Source organism: Cimex lectularius, unplaced genomic scaffold (genome assembly GCF_000648675.2).
Source record: "Cimex lectularius strain Harlan isolate CLEC.00 unplaced genomic scaffold, Clec_2.1 scaffold407, whole genome shotgun sequence".
Taxonomy (NCBI): Eukaryota; Metazoa; Arthropoda; class Insecta; order Hemiptera; family Cimicidae; genus Cimex; species Cimex lectularius.
This window is the reverse complement of record NW_019392985.1, coordinates 160,159-175,170: the sequence shown is the minus strand read 5'-3', so window position 1 is coordinate 175,170 and position 15,012 is coordinate 160,159. Positions and strand designations below refer to the sequence as shown.

The 15,012-nt window shown below is 34.8% G+C and overlaps 1 protein-coding gene across 1 annotated transcript; it reads right to left on the bottom strand.

Moving 5' to 3' along the window:
- Window positions 1–2,268: 2,268 nt before the first annotated feature.
- On the bottom strand, window positions 2,269–14,118 carry LOC106671011. Its single transcript, XM_024229589.1, has 7 exons — window positions 14,042–14,118; window positions 9,276–9,321; window positions 6,859–7,090; window positions 6,562–6,684; window positions 6,250–6,497; window positions 3,065–3,232; window positions 2,269–3,013 (listed from the first exon to the last, which is right to left on the bottom strand). Exons 3-7 carry the CDS (start codon window positions 7,075–7,077, stop codon window positions 2,608–2,610), a joined length of 1,164 nt encoding a protein of 387 aa, XP_024085357.1. The 5' UTR covers window positions 7,078–7,090; window positions 9,276–9,321; window positions 14,042–14,118; the 3' UTR covers window positions 2,269–2,607.
- Between the last annotated feature and the right edge of the window lie 894 nt (window positions 14,119–15,012).

Below are 15,012 nucleotides of genomic sequence, written 5' to 3'. Positions count from 1 at the left end.
TACGCCCATAGGACAGCTAAGTACTCTTGCTCTGTCGCTGAAAAGTTCCGCGTCAAGCTTCGCTGGCATATGCTACAGGCTTCACGCTATCATTGAAAATTGGGCATAATATTGCACCTAGACCAGTGGAAGAAGCGTTCGTTTGAAGAATAAAAGGCCGGGTGAAATCGGGCATGCCAAGAATCGGTGCAGAAATTAGTGCTTCTTTTAAATGTTTAAATGATTTCTCTTGTGAATCGCACCAGCGCCACTTTTTATTCTTCTTTAATAATTCCGTAATCTCCTGGCAGAGACTGATGCAATGTAAGGTTTCAAAAGACAAGTCCCAGAAATCGTTGACGGGCAGTCAGTGGTTGAGTGATTTTCATTATAGCTGCTACCTCATCTGGGTCAACGTGAAGTCTTTTCTCATCAACAACATAACCGAGGTATAGAAGTTTTGCAAGTAACAACTAATCCTTCATCTCGTAGGATTCATAAGGACTTTTTCTAGTCTCCAAGTGGTCCGAAAAATCCAGCGTAACAATTACATAATCCAAATATGCAATGACTTTAGGTTCAAGCTCTGGTCTCAACATGCTGATAATAAGTCTTTCCCATGTAACAGGAGCATTGTGTAGTCGAAAAGGCATTCGTTTGAACTGGAAGAGCCCACGGCATGGCACTGGAAAAGCTGTCTTTTCGCTGTCCTGGTTTCGAACTTTAATTTGCCAGTAGGCCGACTTTAAGTCCAATGAAGTTATGTGCTTGGCATTCCTTAAGCAATCTAGTATCTAACTTACGTAAGGTAAAGGGTAGGCATCTCCCTTAGTTACAGCATTGAGACACCGGTAATCTACGCAGAAACGATATTTTCATTCTGGCTTCTACACCTACACAACTGGTGATGACCATGAGATGGAGGCAGGCTCAATTATTACTTCTTCGGACATTTTATCTAACTCTTGATCAATGATTGCTTTCAGCGTTGGGGAAACTGGGTAGTATCGCTGCATAATAACTCCATCCGTATCAATTGAACGGACTACCAAATACGTACCAGCAGCTTATGTGTCACTGCTTTCCAAAACCGTGCTGACAGCAAGTACACCACGATGCCTAGAATGATATCATGTGGTACACCAATCTTGATTTCAAACAAATCAGAGTATTGATCCTGCTGTTTAATTTTGAAGAATCTTCTCGAAAGGTAGGAGGTGAAAAGTTTAAAATATTGTTTTGGTAAAATTTTTTTAAAGCAAATCTATTCAAACTTAGTGCCAAACCTTGTAAAAGACTTGCAATATATCTAGGAATAAATCTGAACTTTATCTGATGTATGGTTGAGTTATTGGCTATGAATACTCGTGGTGTCTCGGTATAATGTTCACTTTTTCACCGATGGTTTTCAAACATTTCAGCAAACGTTTTTCGAATAATTTTGAGATAAATGGAAGTACCGAGAAGCGACGGTAGGATGATTCGTGTGGTGGTTTGCCTGGTTTTACTATCATTGTGATCTCAGCCATTTTCCAGACATTAGGGACACGCCAGTCTCATTAAATAAATTCTTCGATTTTAATATTCCTTTTTAGAGATTTTTTTAAATGTTTCCTGTGATCAGATTAAACTTGGAGCTTTTCAAGAATTTAAATTTTTTTTGTTTAATTTAAACTCTAGGCTCAACTGTCGAGAAATGTACTTGTTTCCTTTCGTGGTTGTTGTGCCTGCGTCCAACGGTTGATAATTAAGTTCAATACAAGTTCATATACATATCTCACGTGAATTTATAATAATTATTAATTAATTGTGAGAGAAGAAGAACTGATTTATATAGAAGAAGAAAGAAGAGAGAGAGAGAGAGAAAGAGAGAGAGAGTGAGAGAGGGTGAGAGGGAGAAAGAGAAAAAGAGAAAGAAAGAGAGTGAGAGAGAGATAGAGAAAGAGAGATAGAGAAAGAGAGAGAAAAAAAGAGAAAGTGAGAGAGAGAAAGAAAGAGAGAGACAGGTAGAGAGAAGGGGAGAGAGAGAAAGAGAGAGAGACAGGTAGAGATAAGGGGAGAGAGAGAGAGAGAGACAGAGAGAGAGAGATATAGGTAGAGAGAAGGAGAGAGAGATAAAGAAATAAAGAGAGAGAGAGTAAGAGAGATAATTGAGTTGATACTCCCTATTTATAACACTCGCAGATTTAGGCCATATAGACATTTTTTACATGTAACCGTTTTACAAAAATAATTACATACAAAATAAACAAACTAAACGATTCTGGAACATACATATATAGTTTTAACTTTAATCAGTTTTATTAAATTTAACATGTATTTTATGATATACAATAACCTAATTTAATTAAATTGTAAACAATGCATGATTTCACTTTACAGTAACTACAATAAAAAGCAATTGTGTATAAACATAAAAAATTTAAGAAAATACAAAAAGTAAAAAAAATGAAAAATATGAAATTTTTTTTATATTACTTTATATAGAAAACATTTAACAAGTGAATTTGTGAACGTATTTATCAATGAGTATTTAGTAGTAAGTAACGGTAAGATTGGTATCGTTAAATGAAAATAAACACAATAAGTAATAATTAATTCATAAGTTGTAAATCATACTCGAGGGGATCATAGAATTCCTTCTCTTACACAGTTTAACAGGTCTTCCTGAACGTCAGACTTGAACCGAGGAATTTCGTATAGATGTGGAAAATAGCAGAGGCGAGGGCCTTTCTCCTGCAATAACGGTTGCATGGTGTAATTATTTTCATTCGTGGCAGTATTCGTGTAGCTCGAGCAGAGCACCGTCAACCCCATGTACTTGAACCTGTCCATCTCTTCGCCAACCGACTTTCTTGTCGGTCTAGGCCCCTCATAACCGTAAAAGTCCAGCGTGTCAGAAAGGGATTTGAAATACGCGTCGAGAAATTCCGGGAGCGATTTTCGCCGTACCGACGCCCTGACGCTCGTATAAAGCAGAAAAGTCAAGTCCCATGCCAAAGAGTTAAAATGCGACAGCTGGAAGTCGACAAACCTGGAAAATTATTACAGTTAAACCAGAAATGGACGAATTTGCTTGACGTACTTAGCCTTAACAGGAACGTTTTGCGAGTCGTATTGGAACATTACGTTGCAGCACCAAAGATCTCCGTGGTTGAGGACATCCATCTCATCCTTTCGATTTTGAAACAATTCCTTGAAATATTCCTCAGTATGTGATGCAGACTTATATAATCTATCTGCAACATCTAACCTAAAACAGTATTTTTTCTTTAAATATTTAAAGTAACAGAGAAGTTAACCAGCGGTTGCTGTTTTTAGTTAGTTAAAGCAATTAAGTTTTGAATGATTGATGGTACGCTGTGATTTTGAAATGCATTTTAGTAAATCCCGATATCAAAATATGCACAAACATGGTTTTGTAACTAGAAAGAAACATTGTCTGTCTCCTAAGCTCTAACATAGATACGATTAAAAGAAACCGTTAAATATATAACTTATATAGTGAGAAGAATGGATGGCAATGTGAACCTCTCAAAATACCGTAAAAATCGTGCTGCATTGAATGAACGAGTTACAAGGAGAGTTAGGGTAAAACTTAAGCAGTAGAAGAAAAGACGGATATATATAGCCTTATAGTACTGCATGTGGCTACTCTGCCTGAACCCTTCAAGTATGAAGGGAAAAAAATCACATTTATTTACTAACAAAAGAAAGTGAAAGAAAGGTTCAAGTCAAGCATAGCTTTCACAACCCATGGATTACATAGATCATATTATATACATCACGGTATCAATTGCTGGATGACAGGATTACTATCAGAGATGGGGCATTCACGATCTTTGTGGTAACCCTGTTAACTCTATTAAGTCCTGCTAGATCGAGAAAAATGAAGACGTAGACTTGTAAGAATCTGCTAGTTGCTCATCTAGCAGCCCAGGGCCAATGATAGACATTGGGTCGAAAATGTAGTCACATTGCTATCCGTTAGGGCGTAGGTAACCAACATGGCAGCCATGAATTTAACAGCTGTTTTTTGTTTATGCGTATTTTTATTCTTAAATGTACATTAATTAAATCAGACATTTCTTTTCTTAACTTCTGACCTATCCTTATACTACTTGACTCCTATTCATAATCATCCCCCTCCATATACTTCCACTGTCCTATTATGTTGTAGGCTCTTAGACATTAGGATACAAGTTAGGTAGGTCGGCACGAATTGAAGCGTGTCATTTGTTAGTACTTTTCGAGTACATAGATAGCATTTTGAATGAAAAAGTTGATTAATTTTCCTTTTTTATTAACTTCCGGCATATTACAATTTAACACAAAAGAAAACCGAAATAAACAACAAAGCCTTGAAGGACTTGATTTGTTATAGCTTTATTTTTTGTTCTACCAATCGCCACGTGCAGCATTGCGGAAAAATTAACGTTTAGCATACTAAGAAATAGGAGGTTCTTGATCTTACTTGACATTTCTCTATTCGAGTTAACATCTTACAAACACCCCTAGTTTTTTTCTTGACTGGGGCTTCCGACATCTAGGCCATTTCAGCCCCCAACTAAGTCTATATTCTATTTACACTTTCAAACACTACATTCATACAAATAAATACATTCATATACATAAATACATCCATACAGTACACTCATTCCGTTTGGTAGGTGAAGTAATTGACATTCCTCTACCGACCTATACTCAAACTATTGGGGTCGATGGAGTACTTTTATAAATATTCCGCCATCGACCCTGAACACACACTCATACGCTCTTAACGTTCGAGGGGCGATTATGACGTTATATTTCACCCTCACTCCTCACCATTCACGCTAATAAATACATGCACTCAGACAAAAACATATAAACACAACACACATAAGACATATTATATACCATAAAAAAACCCAATTTCCCGTAAAAAGCGGAACAGGGGACTCGCTACTGTGTTCTAGAACTCTTCTGAAGTCCGGCAGCATGCCTACACGCTCTCTGTATGGAGCCAAGGCATGACACGCCTCTATTATGCGGGACACATCAAGCAACCTTTCTCTGCATAAGGGGCACCTGAACACCCGTATTATCATCTATACATGTCCAATGTTCAAGGGTAAGAGAAAACAGCTGTTCAAACATTTGGCATTGCAAATGGCTGAAATCGGAAGTTGTAGAAAAGAAGCCCTATTTCAGCTAACAATATTGACGGTAAAAAAGTTACGGTTTTAGGTTTAAACGGATAATGGAATTGTAATTAATAATGTAAAATTATTTATTATTACAATTAATTAAGGATTTTAGTTGAGATAAAAACCTTAATTAATTGTAATATATTAATTGGTCGAGCGGACCACGAAATTAGTGAATTATTTATTATCTGCGAGAGTAAAACCCTGAAATATGGGGACAAGTCTAAACTCTGACTTTCGAAAATATCAGTAATGAACAGAATTCTGTCAAGAGATTCTGTCGGTTAAGAGAAAGCAACTCATATGTCAAAACGCTAGTATTTAATATTTTTTGTGTTCAAAGCGAGTTATCTATGAGAAATTATAATATGTGTGTTTTTAGTGACCGGTTGTTTAATAAATACAGGATTCGTGAGGAGCAGTCAAGAATGAGGTGGTTTAGAAAAACATCTTTTTCATTTTTTTTGCCGACGTTTCGACCTTTATTCAGGCCTTCTTCAGGGACTGAGAGTGGACTCTGACATATGTACAAAACATACGTTGATTTGAAAAAATACAAAACAGATGTAAATATAAACTCTGAAACCAAGTATTTCATACTTACATAAAGTGCAGTGATATTCCTGTGGTGTCATATTGGTGTTGTGTGAAATTGTTGTGAGACGTGAATTAGTAATCTGCTGTTTTATATGCTGGGACAGGGTGGAGACCCGGTAAATTACGAGTATATGAGTATAAAATACTTGGTTTCAAAGTTTATATTTACATCTGTATTTTTTTTCTAATCAACATATTGTAATTAATCCAGGCCCTGAAGATGGCCTGAATAAAAGTCGAAAAGTCGGTAAAAAAAATGAAAAAAGGTTTTTCTTAAGTACCTCATGTTCGACCGGTGCTCAAGTATCCAACATTTATTTTGTATTATGCCAAGTGGCTTTGATTTCCGAAATTGCTCTCTTATTAAAAACCTCCTTAGTTAGACGATTAGGTAAGTTATTCTTCTTTTAAGTTTGAAACAAAAATGGGCATTTCAATGTGAGATTATCACCTAGTTAGAAAATACATTCTTTAATCGACTTACCATTTAGGCCCCCAAGATTTTTTCATAACTTGTGACATTGTTATCAGGCCACCGGTAGTGAACATATCCAACATTACGCTGTCACCGTACATCGGGTAGTTTCTGAACCTGCTGATTTTTTCTTCGTCGACATCTTTTTTGAAAAATACCTTAGAAATGGCGTGAAATCTTCCTAGCGTGGATACGGAACGTATCACGTGCTTGTAATCCAAACATTCCATCTTGTCGACAGTCATATAACCATATTCCTAAAGAATTATGTATATCAGAATTTTTTGATCGATAAAGGAATATTAATTGACCGTGACAGACTCTAAGGTCTTCTAGAATCATCATGTCATGTCGGTATCCGAGTAAATTGCACCAGATTCTTTCATTTGTGTCTCCGTATTCCTCTACTACCTTTTCCATGCCCGGAATCATTTCTTCATACATCTGAAAAATGAGAAAATAAACTAGAGTGCTATTCAGAGATATGTTTAAAATCTTATTGTTAGTTCGGCCATTGGTTATTTTTTGTATGTAGTTTCTATGTTTTAAAATAAATTTGTATTATTGATTTATTTGTTTTGTGCATAATGATGCCAATAGAACTTAAATGATATTTACGCTTATTTCTTTTTCCATTAGTCTGTATTTTTCTATTAATTTCCTTATTATGGGTACTTTTGGCTTGGATTTTAAAAAATATGATTTCTCTGTAATTGTTCCGTCGTGAAGTTTCACTTTCAGTTTAACGTTGCTTGAGTAACCTTCGCCGACCACATCTTCGATGGACTGAACCTCAACGTCCTTTATGACAATGTCCTTTATAAAATTCAAGTCCATGTCGAATATCGTACTAAAACAAATCATACAAATTTATAAACAGTTACATGTAATATTAATATGTTTAGCTTTACTCAATATTCCGCCATCCGCTTTCAGCTCTCTTACACTACACATACACGCCAATAAATACTATTCACCAATATATATATATTTNTATATATATATATATATATATATATATATACATGCATTTATATTGCATATTACCAGAGATCCGGGTATGCCAACAAACATTTTAACTATACTACAGTGTGTGTGTTTGTGTGTGTGTATTCACACCAATGAAAAATATTCAATCTCAACACACCCTTGGTACGCAAATCTATCGATATTATATACAATAAAATAACCCTATATTCTCCAAAAATTGGAACTGGGGACCAAGTTAACCGCTGCCGCGCTGAAGTAAGGTGGCATTCCTGCATAATTTCTATGTAGTGCTAAGGACTTTGCTACATGGGTCCGTTACTTAGCTCACGTACCGGGCAAATACGCGGGGTTTGGCCTAAAAATAATTGATTGCATGTCAGCATCTGCGGCTTCTCGTTAATCGGTTGAGGGTATGACCTTTCTCCTACGAGTAGGTCGTCCGATGGACACCCATCAACCGTACTCTTGACACGTGAATAAATAATGGTTTTTATACCATTTATAGTATCAGAGGACTTAGCGGTGGCAATGTCCCTAAAGTCTTAAAGTGGTGAAATAATAAGTGTATATTTATGGTACATTTTGTCTACGGTATGTATTTAAATTCACTAATTTCGTGGTCCGCTTGACCAATTAATATATTACAATTAATTAAGGTTTTTAGTTGAGATAAAAAAGTCAATGGTACGAGCGGGATTCGAACCCACGATCTTCGGCTTGATACGCCGCTGATCTACCACTTGAGCTATCGTGACCTCGATCCACTCGGACACCAACTTCCCATCTCAACCGCACCTTTTGAATTTTACCTCCTTTTTGCCATTTTTCAATTTGCCATTGACTTTTTTATCTCAACTAAAAACCTTAATTAATTGTAGGTATGTATTTATTTACTCATTTATTTATTTATAGATCTACTTGTCTTTATAAAATAGTTATAGTTGGTTGTATAGGTCGGACTAAGCTGGCTGTTTTCCCTCATTCTTTTGTTTACTTTTTTAAATCGTATGTGACTAATTTGTTTTGTATATAATTATTTCTAATTGTATTTTCATACATTTATGGAAACTTACAGTAAACAGAGTGAACCAACAGAGTAACCCTTTCACGTTTCATTAAATTAGTGTAAATTAATATTTTGCTCGCAAATTGAGGTATAAGAATACTCCTAAATTCGTATCTTGTTTTGATCCCTTTATAAATATTTTTTTGTAGAGTTACCCAAGAAACGGCGGGTATTGTAGACGGAAGAAAAGAAAAGAAAAATAGGGTTGAAGTAAGGGCGACTCTAACCGCCATATCTGTCAGTATTTACTGAAACAACAAAATCTTATTTAAACTTTAAACAAGAACTTTGCAAGATCGTAAAAGTTTGTATTCAAAATTATTTTGTATTTTGTTTGTTTAAGGTTGCAACAAATATACTAATGAACCTAATAGGCTTTTCAACGTTCTTGCCATTGGTGTAATCAAATATACATTAACCACAGGATTAACCTTTTATGAGATACGTTAGCCTTTTGGTTTTAAGTTCTGAAAGGTTAAAGTAATCTGAAAATAAAAAGAACTCAAGTAGAATTGAGAAGCGGAAATTGGACAGTGGGGGTTGTTTAGTGTCACGAGTGGGATTCAAACCCACCATCTTCGGCTAGATTCGCCGCTGCTCTACCACTTGAGCTATCGTGCCCTATAGTCGCCAAGAATCAAATAGACTAAACGACATTTGAAGAATGGCAAAAACGGAGGGAAAATTCAAAGGTGGGGTTGAGATGGGAAGTTAGGGTCCGAGTGGATCGAAGTCAGATAGCACAGGTGGTCGAGTAGCGGCGTATCAAGCCGAAGATCGTGGGTTCAGATCCCGCTCGTGACATTCACTTTTTTATCTCAACCAGTTACCTTAATTAATTGAAAGATATTAATTGGTGAAACGGACCACGAAAACTAGTGAATTAAAACAGTAAAGTTTAGAATGTTTTGTGTGAATTCCCTGACAAGATAGAAGAATAGAAAGAATGAAAATAGAAGTGTGTAAAGTAGAGACAAACCTTGTTATTTTATCCACAATTGACGAGACCCAGGGGTACAGAGAGGCTAGCAATAGGACAAAGAAAAGTGTTGGTTACTGTTATATCATAAAAAATCAAGATCGGTTTCACACATAAACAAGTTTTATTAATATTGTCATCTTATCATTTTATGAAACAATTAACCGGAATAGGCACATCACATGAACAAATTTTCATTAAATTGCTTTACCAAATAAAAATATACGGGTTCAATGTGTTAAAAATAAATAGTAGACCGGCCCTTAGGATGATCCTTGTCTGTCACGCTTTCGCCGACGGTAAGTGCAGGCAGAGATATATGAGTATGAGAAAGTAATGTGACATCCATTGCCGGGGCGGTTTTCACCCCAAGGGAGAGGTCGTTTATTATTGAGGACCTTCACGAATGAATCGTCCTTTTAAGCTTTTCTTTTTGCCGCGGGCATTGTTGTTTTTTTCCGAATAGACACACTCCGGGAAACTGGGTTGTCTCGTATTTTCAAGGGGGTACTAAACATTTGTCTCGACTTACATATTTAGGCGACGCCAATTTCCAAATGGAATACAGCCATTGGTGAGAACTTGAAATTTTACTTAAAAAATGGAGAGTAAAAAAAAAGAAAACTGAAATGGTTTTATTCTTATTAAAAACGTAACTCAGTTTACTTAAGTCAAATGAAATTTCATTTGATTTGTAATGATTAAGCACTAAATAATTAATTATAATTAATTGTTTAATTACATCATCAGAAAATTATTTCCCAATTTTTTATTATGTTGCACATAATTTTTAGATCTGATATGTATGATTGTTTTTACCAGTGAACCGCTGTAAAGCAAATTTGTTGAATTATGAGATCTTGAGACAATACGTACGTATTTCGCTTGTTTTGCGATTCGTTTGAAAATCAACGCGATGAACTGTTCGTTTTCAAAAGCGTACAATATTGTCATCAATATTCTCTATCAACGATTTCGTCCTGATTTCTCAACATAAATTAATGACATAAACAGTGTGTCCGAAGACTAATAAGATTTGAAAGCGTGCACCGTGCATTTGCTCCAGTCAATTGATGCTAACAGCCCTTTGAAACACTCTGTCACAAAGGAAATATTCAGAACACACTTGTTTGTATGGGATAAATTATAACAATACTTGCTCTACCGTGTTCTCGCTAGCTTTTTTCTAAACTTTCTCTCTATCACCTTCTCCCTCACACACACATACACAATCTCTCACTCGCTCTCATATATCTATATATATATATATATATATATAAAATTAACATATATTATATATATAAATATGCATGTTAATTATTTACTCTTTTAGTACAATAATTTGAATAAATTTCGTATGTTGTTTTTATGTATTTGTATGAATACCACAGTTCCATTACATTACCTACAGTTTCGTCGATAGAAGTAAAGTCTATTTACAACCCATTGGAACGATCACTGTGCAAAACATAATTGTTTATTTGTTCAATTTCCAAATTAAATAGAAAAAAAATGCATTTAAAATTTCTAAAACGCAATATTTATAAATATATAACTCTTATTTATCAATAAAAATATTTTTGAGGGTTATTTGTCTTATTAAGTAATGATAATGTGGTGTTGTTTATCTATTATAATCAACCTTTCGGGGGCAATAAAATGTCGTCAATACCAAAAATTTAACAAATATATGTTTTAACTAAAATACGATATAATATGCTGAATCAAACAACGAGTATCAAACAAGACAAAAAGTAAAGAGTCTAATATTTTTATATCCAAAGTAAACACTAATTTTTACAATTAATTAGGGTTTTTAGTTGAGGTAAAAAAGTCGATGGCACGAGCGGGATTCGAACCCACGATCTTCGGCTAGATACGCCGCTGCTCTACCACTTGAGCTATCGTGACCTCGATCCACTCGGATACCAACTTCCTATCTCAACCCCACCTTTTGAATTTTCCCTCCTTTTTGCCATTTTTCACGATTTCACGGTCACGATAGCTCAAGTGGTAGAGCAGCGGCGTATCTAACCGAAGATCGTGGGTTCGAATCCCGCTAGTACCATTGAAAATGAAGTATACTTCACTAAAGCTCTCCGTGGCCATTTCATTTGTCGCCGAGAATCAAATGGGTTACACGAGATTTGAAAAATGGCAAAAAGGAGGGAAAATTCATACGGTGGGGTTGAGATGGGAAGTTAGTGTCCGAGTGGATCATGGTCACGATAGCTCAAGTGGTAGAGCAGCGGCGTATCTAGCCAAAGATCGTGGGTTCGAATCCCGCTCGTGACACTGACTTATTTATCTGAACTAAAAAAACCCTTAATTAATTGAAATATATTAATTGGTCAAGCGGACCACGAAATTAGTGAATTTAACTAATTTTTACTTTAACTATTGATTAAATGTAGTTTTTAGGTTTCTTTACAATCATAAAATTAATTTTAACAAATTTAGTTCTTATTATGATTTCAAACAATTTATTACTTTAAAAATTTTAAATTTATAATTTGAACTTTCTTTGTGGTATATTTGGCATCATTTGGCTATTATGGTATTCTTAATTTCTATTTTATCTTTATCCGAATTTATTGCATTTTATTTTATTTTTGTTTTCTCTCTTCATTATTTTTGTTTTTTCTTTCATTTATTTGTTTTTATACACCTTCTCAGCCCTTTTGATTTAATTTTTAGCAGTTTTGTTCACTGACATAACTCATGCCTGTTACAAGCACTGATTTTAGGTGACAGGCGAAAATGTGCAGATTGATTAAATGACTTAATTTTATTTATGGTTTTATTATTTTATCCTTATTTTTTTTCTCTATTTATATTTTATCTTACTGCAGTACTGTGGGGAAAAAAAAGGTTTTGCCGTTAGTTATTCTTTGGGCGGGTACTGTGTATTCTGAAGCGCAAATTTTTTTTACTGAAATGTTATCTTCTGAAAAATTTAATGTAGTTTGCGAAATAAAGGTCAGATTATAATTTTAATGAGGCTAAGTTGAGAAATAACGATGTTATATTTAAAAAAATCTGATTTTAGACTAAAATCACAGTGTTAATATCTCAGGAATCAGTCAAGATAGAAACCTCGTTCTGGTGGCACTAAATTACATTTTATTTCGTGAATCCACCATGGCATTATTGACATTCAACCCTGTAATACCCTGTATATTGTAGTGGGAGGTCTAGAAGCGGATGTGGCATGGTTGGAGTGTTTGGGTGTTGGTCGAGTCCTTATCTTTTCAACTAGGGAAGACAGATAAAGGGGGAGAAGATTTGCTAATTAAACAATTTAGAAATCATCCAAGCAACGGATAATACAGCATATTATTTATCGAAGAGCCGAGATATGATAATGATCATGTAACATGCTATTGCACATGTTTCTAATATCAACAAAAAATTATTTTAATTTTAGTCACTTTTCTTCAATTGAAATTTTATTAATAATCAACGTGAGTAACAATCACAAAACTACCAACATAAACTGTTGAAACGATTCTGTTTACTACAAGTGAATATCCTTAATTTGATATGTTTATATGGTTGTTATTTAACTGTAAACAATTTTGAAGGGTATTTCACTTAATTTTTTCTTTCAAACTACAAAGCTGTTATATACGAGTGGGATTTAATTTTTTAAGATTTTTTCTGTAATATGCTTACAGAAATAATCTCCTCAGACTGGAATGTAAAAACGTTACATGATTCTGTAATTCAATACTATTTAAATAAATTATAAAACAATACAAAATTTGAGATTTGCCAATAAACTGTAAAATATATGTTGGGTTTGAAGTTATTTTTCACAGATTCAACAATCGATGGAAAATCGATTGTTTTTATCAGATCATGCAAGTCGAACCGGGCCAACACTTACCGATTGTGCTATCACCTTCTGACTGGATTTGGAGTATCTCTGTACTCTCACGTTTGTTTTTACAACTTTAAATAATAGAAAAATATTACACTCGAAGAATATATCACACGACGATGCAACAGTTACAAACCAACTGAGGAGGGACCGTGGCTAAGGTCATCCCCTCCACACTTCCAGTTGAGCGAATTCCAACCTGATAACTCAATGTGCAGCTAATCAATTTTCATTCTTTTTTTTTCTTGATTTGCTTATTTAATTTCAAAAATTGTGTAAGGTATTTCACTAATTTTTTATATCAAGTTATAAAACTGTTTTATACTGGTGGCATTTAATTTTTTTGTTTGAAATATACTTACAGAAAAAATTTGCACAGACTGGTATTTACAAACGTTACATGATTTTAACTATAATCCTTAACTAAAGAGAACATCTAAATAAATTATAAAACAATACAAAAATTTGAGTTTTGAATATAAACTGTAAAATGTATAGAATGTGTGCTGTTTAGTGATTTCTCACGATCTCCAAATAATGTGTAGAATATAAAAATTATGCTTATTACTTTCAAAAAAATATACGCTTGGTGACGAATCTTTTTAAAGAAAAATAATATGGAAAATTAACACTTTTTGAGGGTCATGTTGTGACACGTCGAAACTTTCAGTTTTCTGTGTTTCACACTGCAGATGTCGCAAAGCCTAATCTCGTTTGACTAACACCAAAACACGGCAACCGATCTAGTGCCAGTTCAACATATCAAAACAATATATTATAAAGTGACACCGATAAATAACAAAAGAAAAATTATTGGAATTTTTTTTGCAAACAAATTAAACAAATTTTATTTATTGCTTTCTGAGGATATCACTGATTATACCTGTTATTTCAAAATTATATGTGAAATTTTTACGGCCTGATGTTTTCGCCTGTGAAGGCGATTTTTTTTCAAGGTTTACCTTTCTCCTTTATTGAGGAATCGTCCGACGCTGTTCAGCCGTCCGCCCAGGTCTGAGGATTTGCTCGACGTGGCCGGTCTGCCTCGGAAAACAGATTCCTAGGTTGTCGCCCGATCTTAATCGATAGAACCCGAATGGCGAGAAGTGCGTCTCTTAGGGCGCTGACACACGGAGCGGTTTTGCTAGGTTGTGACACATGCAGCGGTATGATGTGCGTTTTGGGCGAAGCGGTTTTGTTTTCTCTCAGTTATTAAATGTATCCTACAGCAGTGCATATAAGCATTGAACGTCGCAAGGTGTTATTTTGCAGTTTGTATAACAAGTCCTGTTTAATAAATATATTGTTCTGTAACTGTATGTAACTTCGTATATTAGTTACAGCCTTACAGATCATTCCCCCCATGCAGTACCTTTTTTTTTTCTTTGATGAACATTCCATGGAACTGGCTACAAAGCGAAATCTCACAGTTATCTACACACTACATCTCGTTCGGTTTTCTTTTCTCTATGAAGTTTTGAAAAATAGTCTTTAAAAATAAATATTTAAGTTGATTTATATTTAGATGGGATCTCGGGTAGCCGAATAAGCTTGTCAGACTCTCGGCTTAGATTCTGCAGTTGTAGGTTCGATTCCCGTTTCGCTCCCCCCCCAACAAAAAAAAATCAATCCTCTCTGATCAATAAAAGTAAAGTAATTCCTGTTCAGAGTCAAGGAAGGTTTAAACTACTTTTCATTTTTCATACTATAATTTAAATGGCACAGAGCTGGGATTTGAACGAGGTCCCCTTCCTCCTCCAGATAATATTCAAAACAAAATCTTTATTAAACTAGTTACTACCATGTATCACCGACAGTCATACGCATACTTTGTACCCGTAAAGCTGTAGAAAT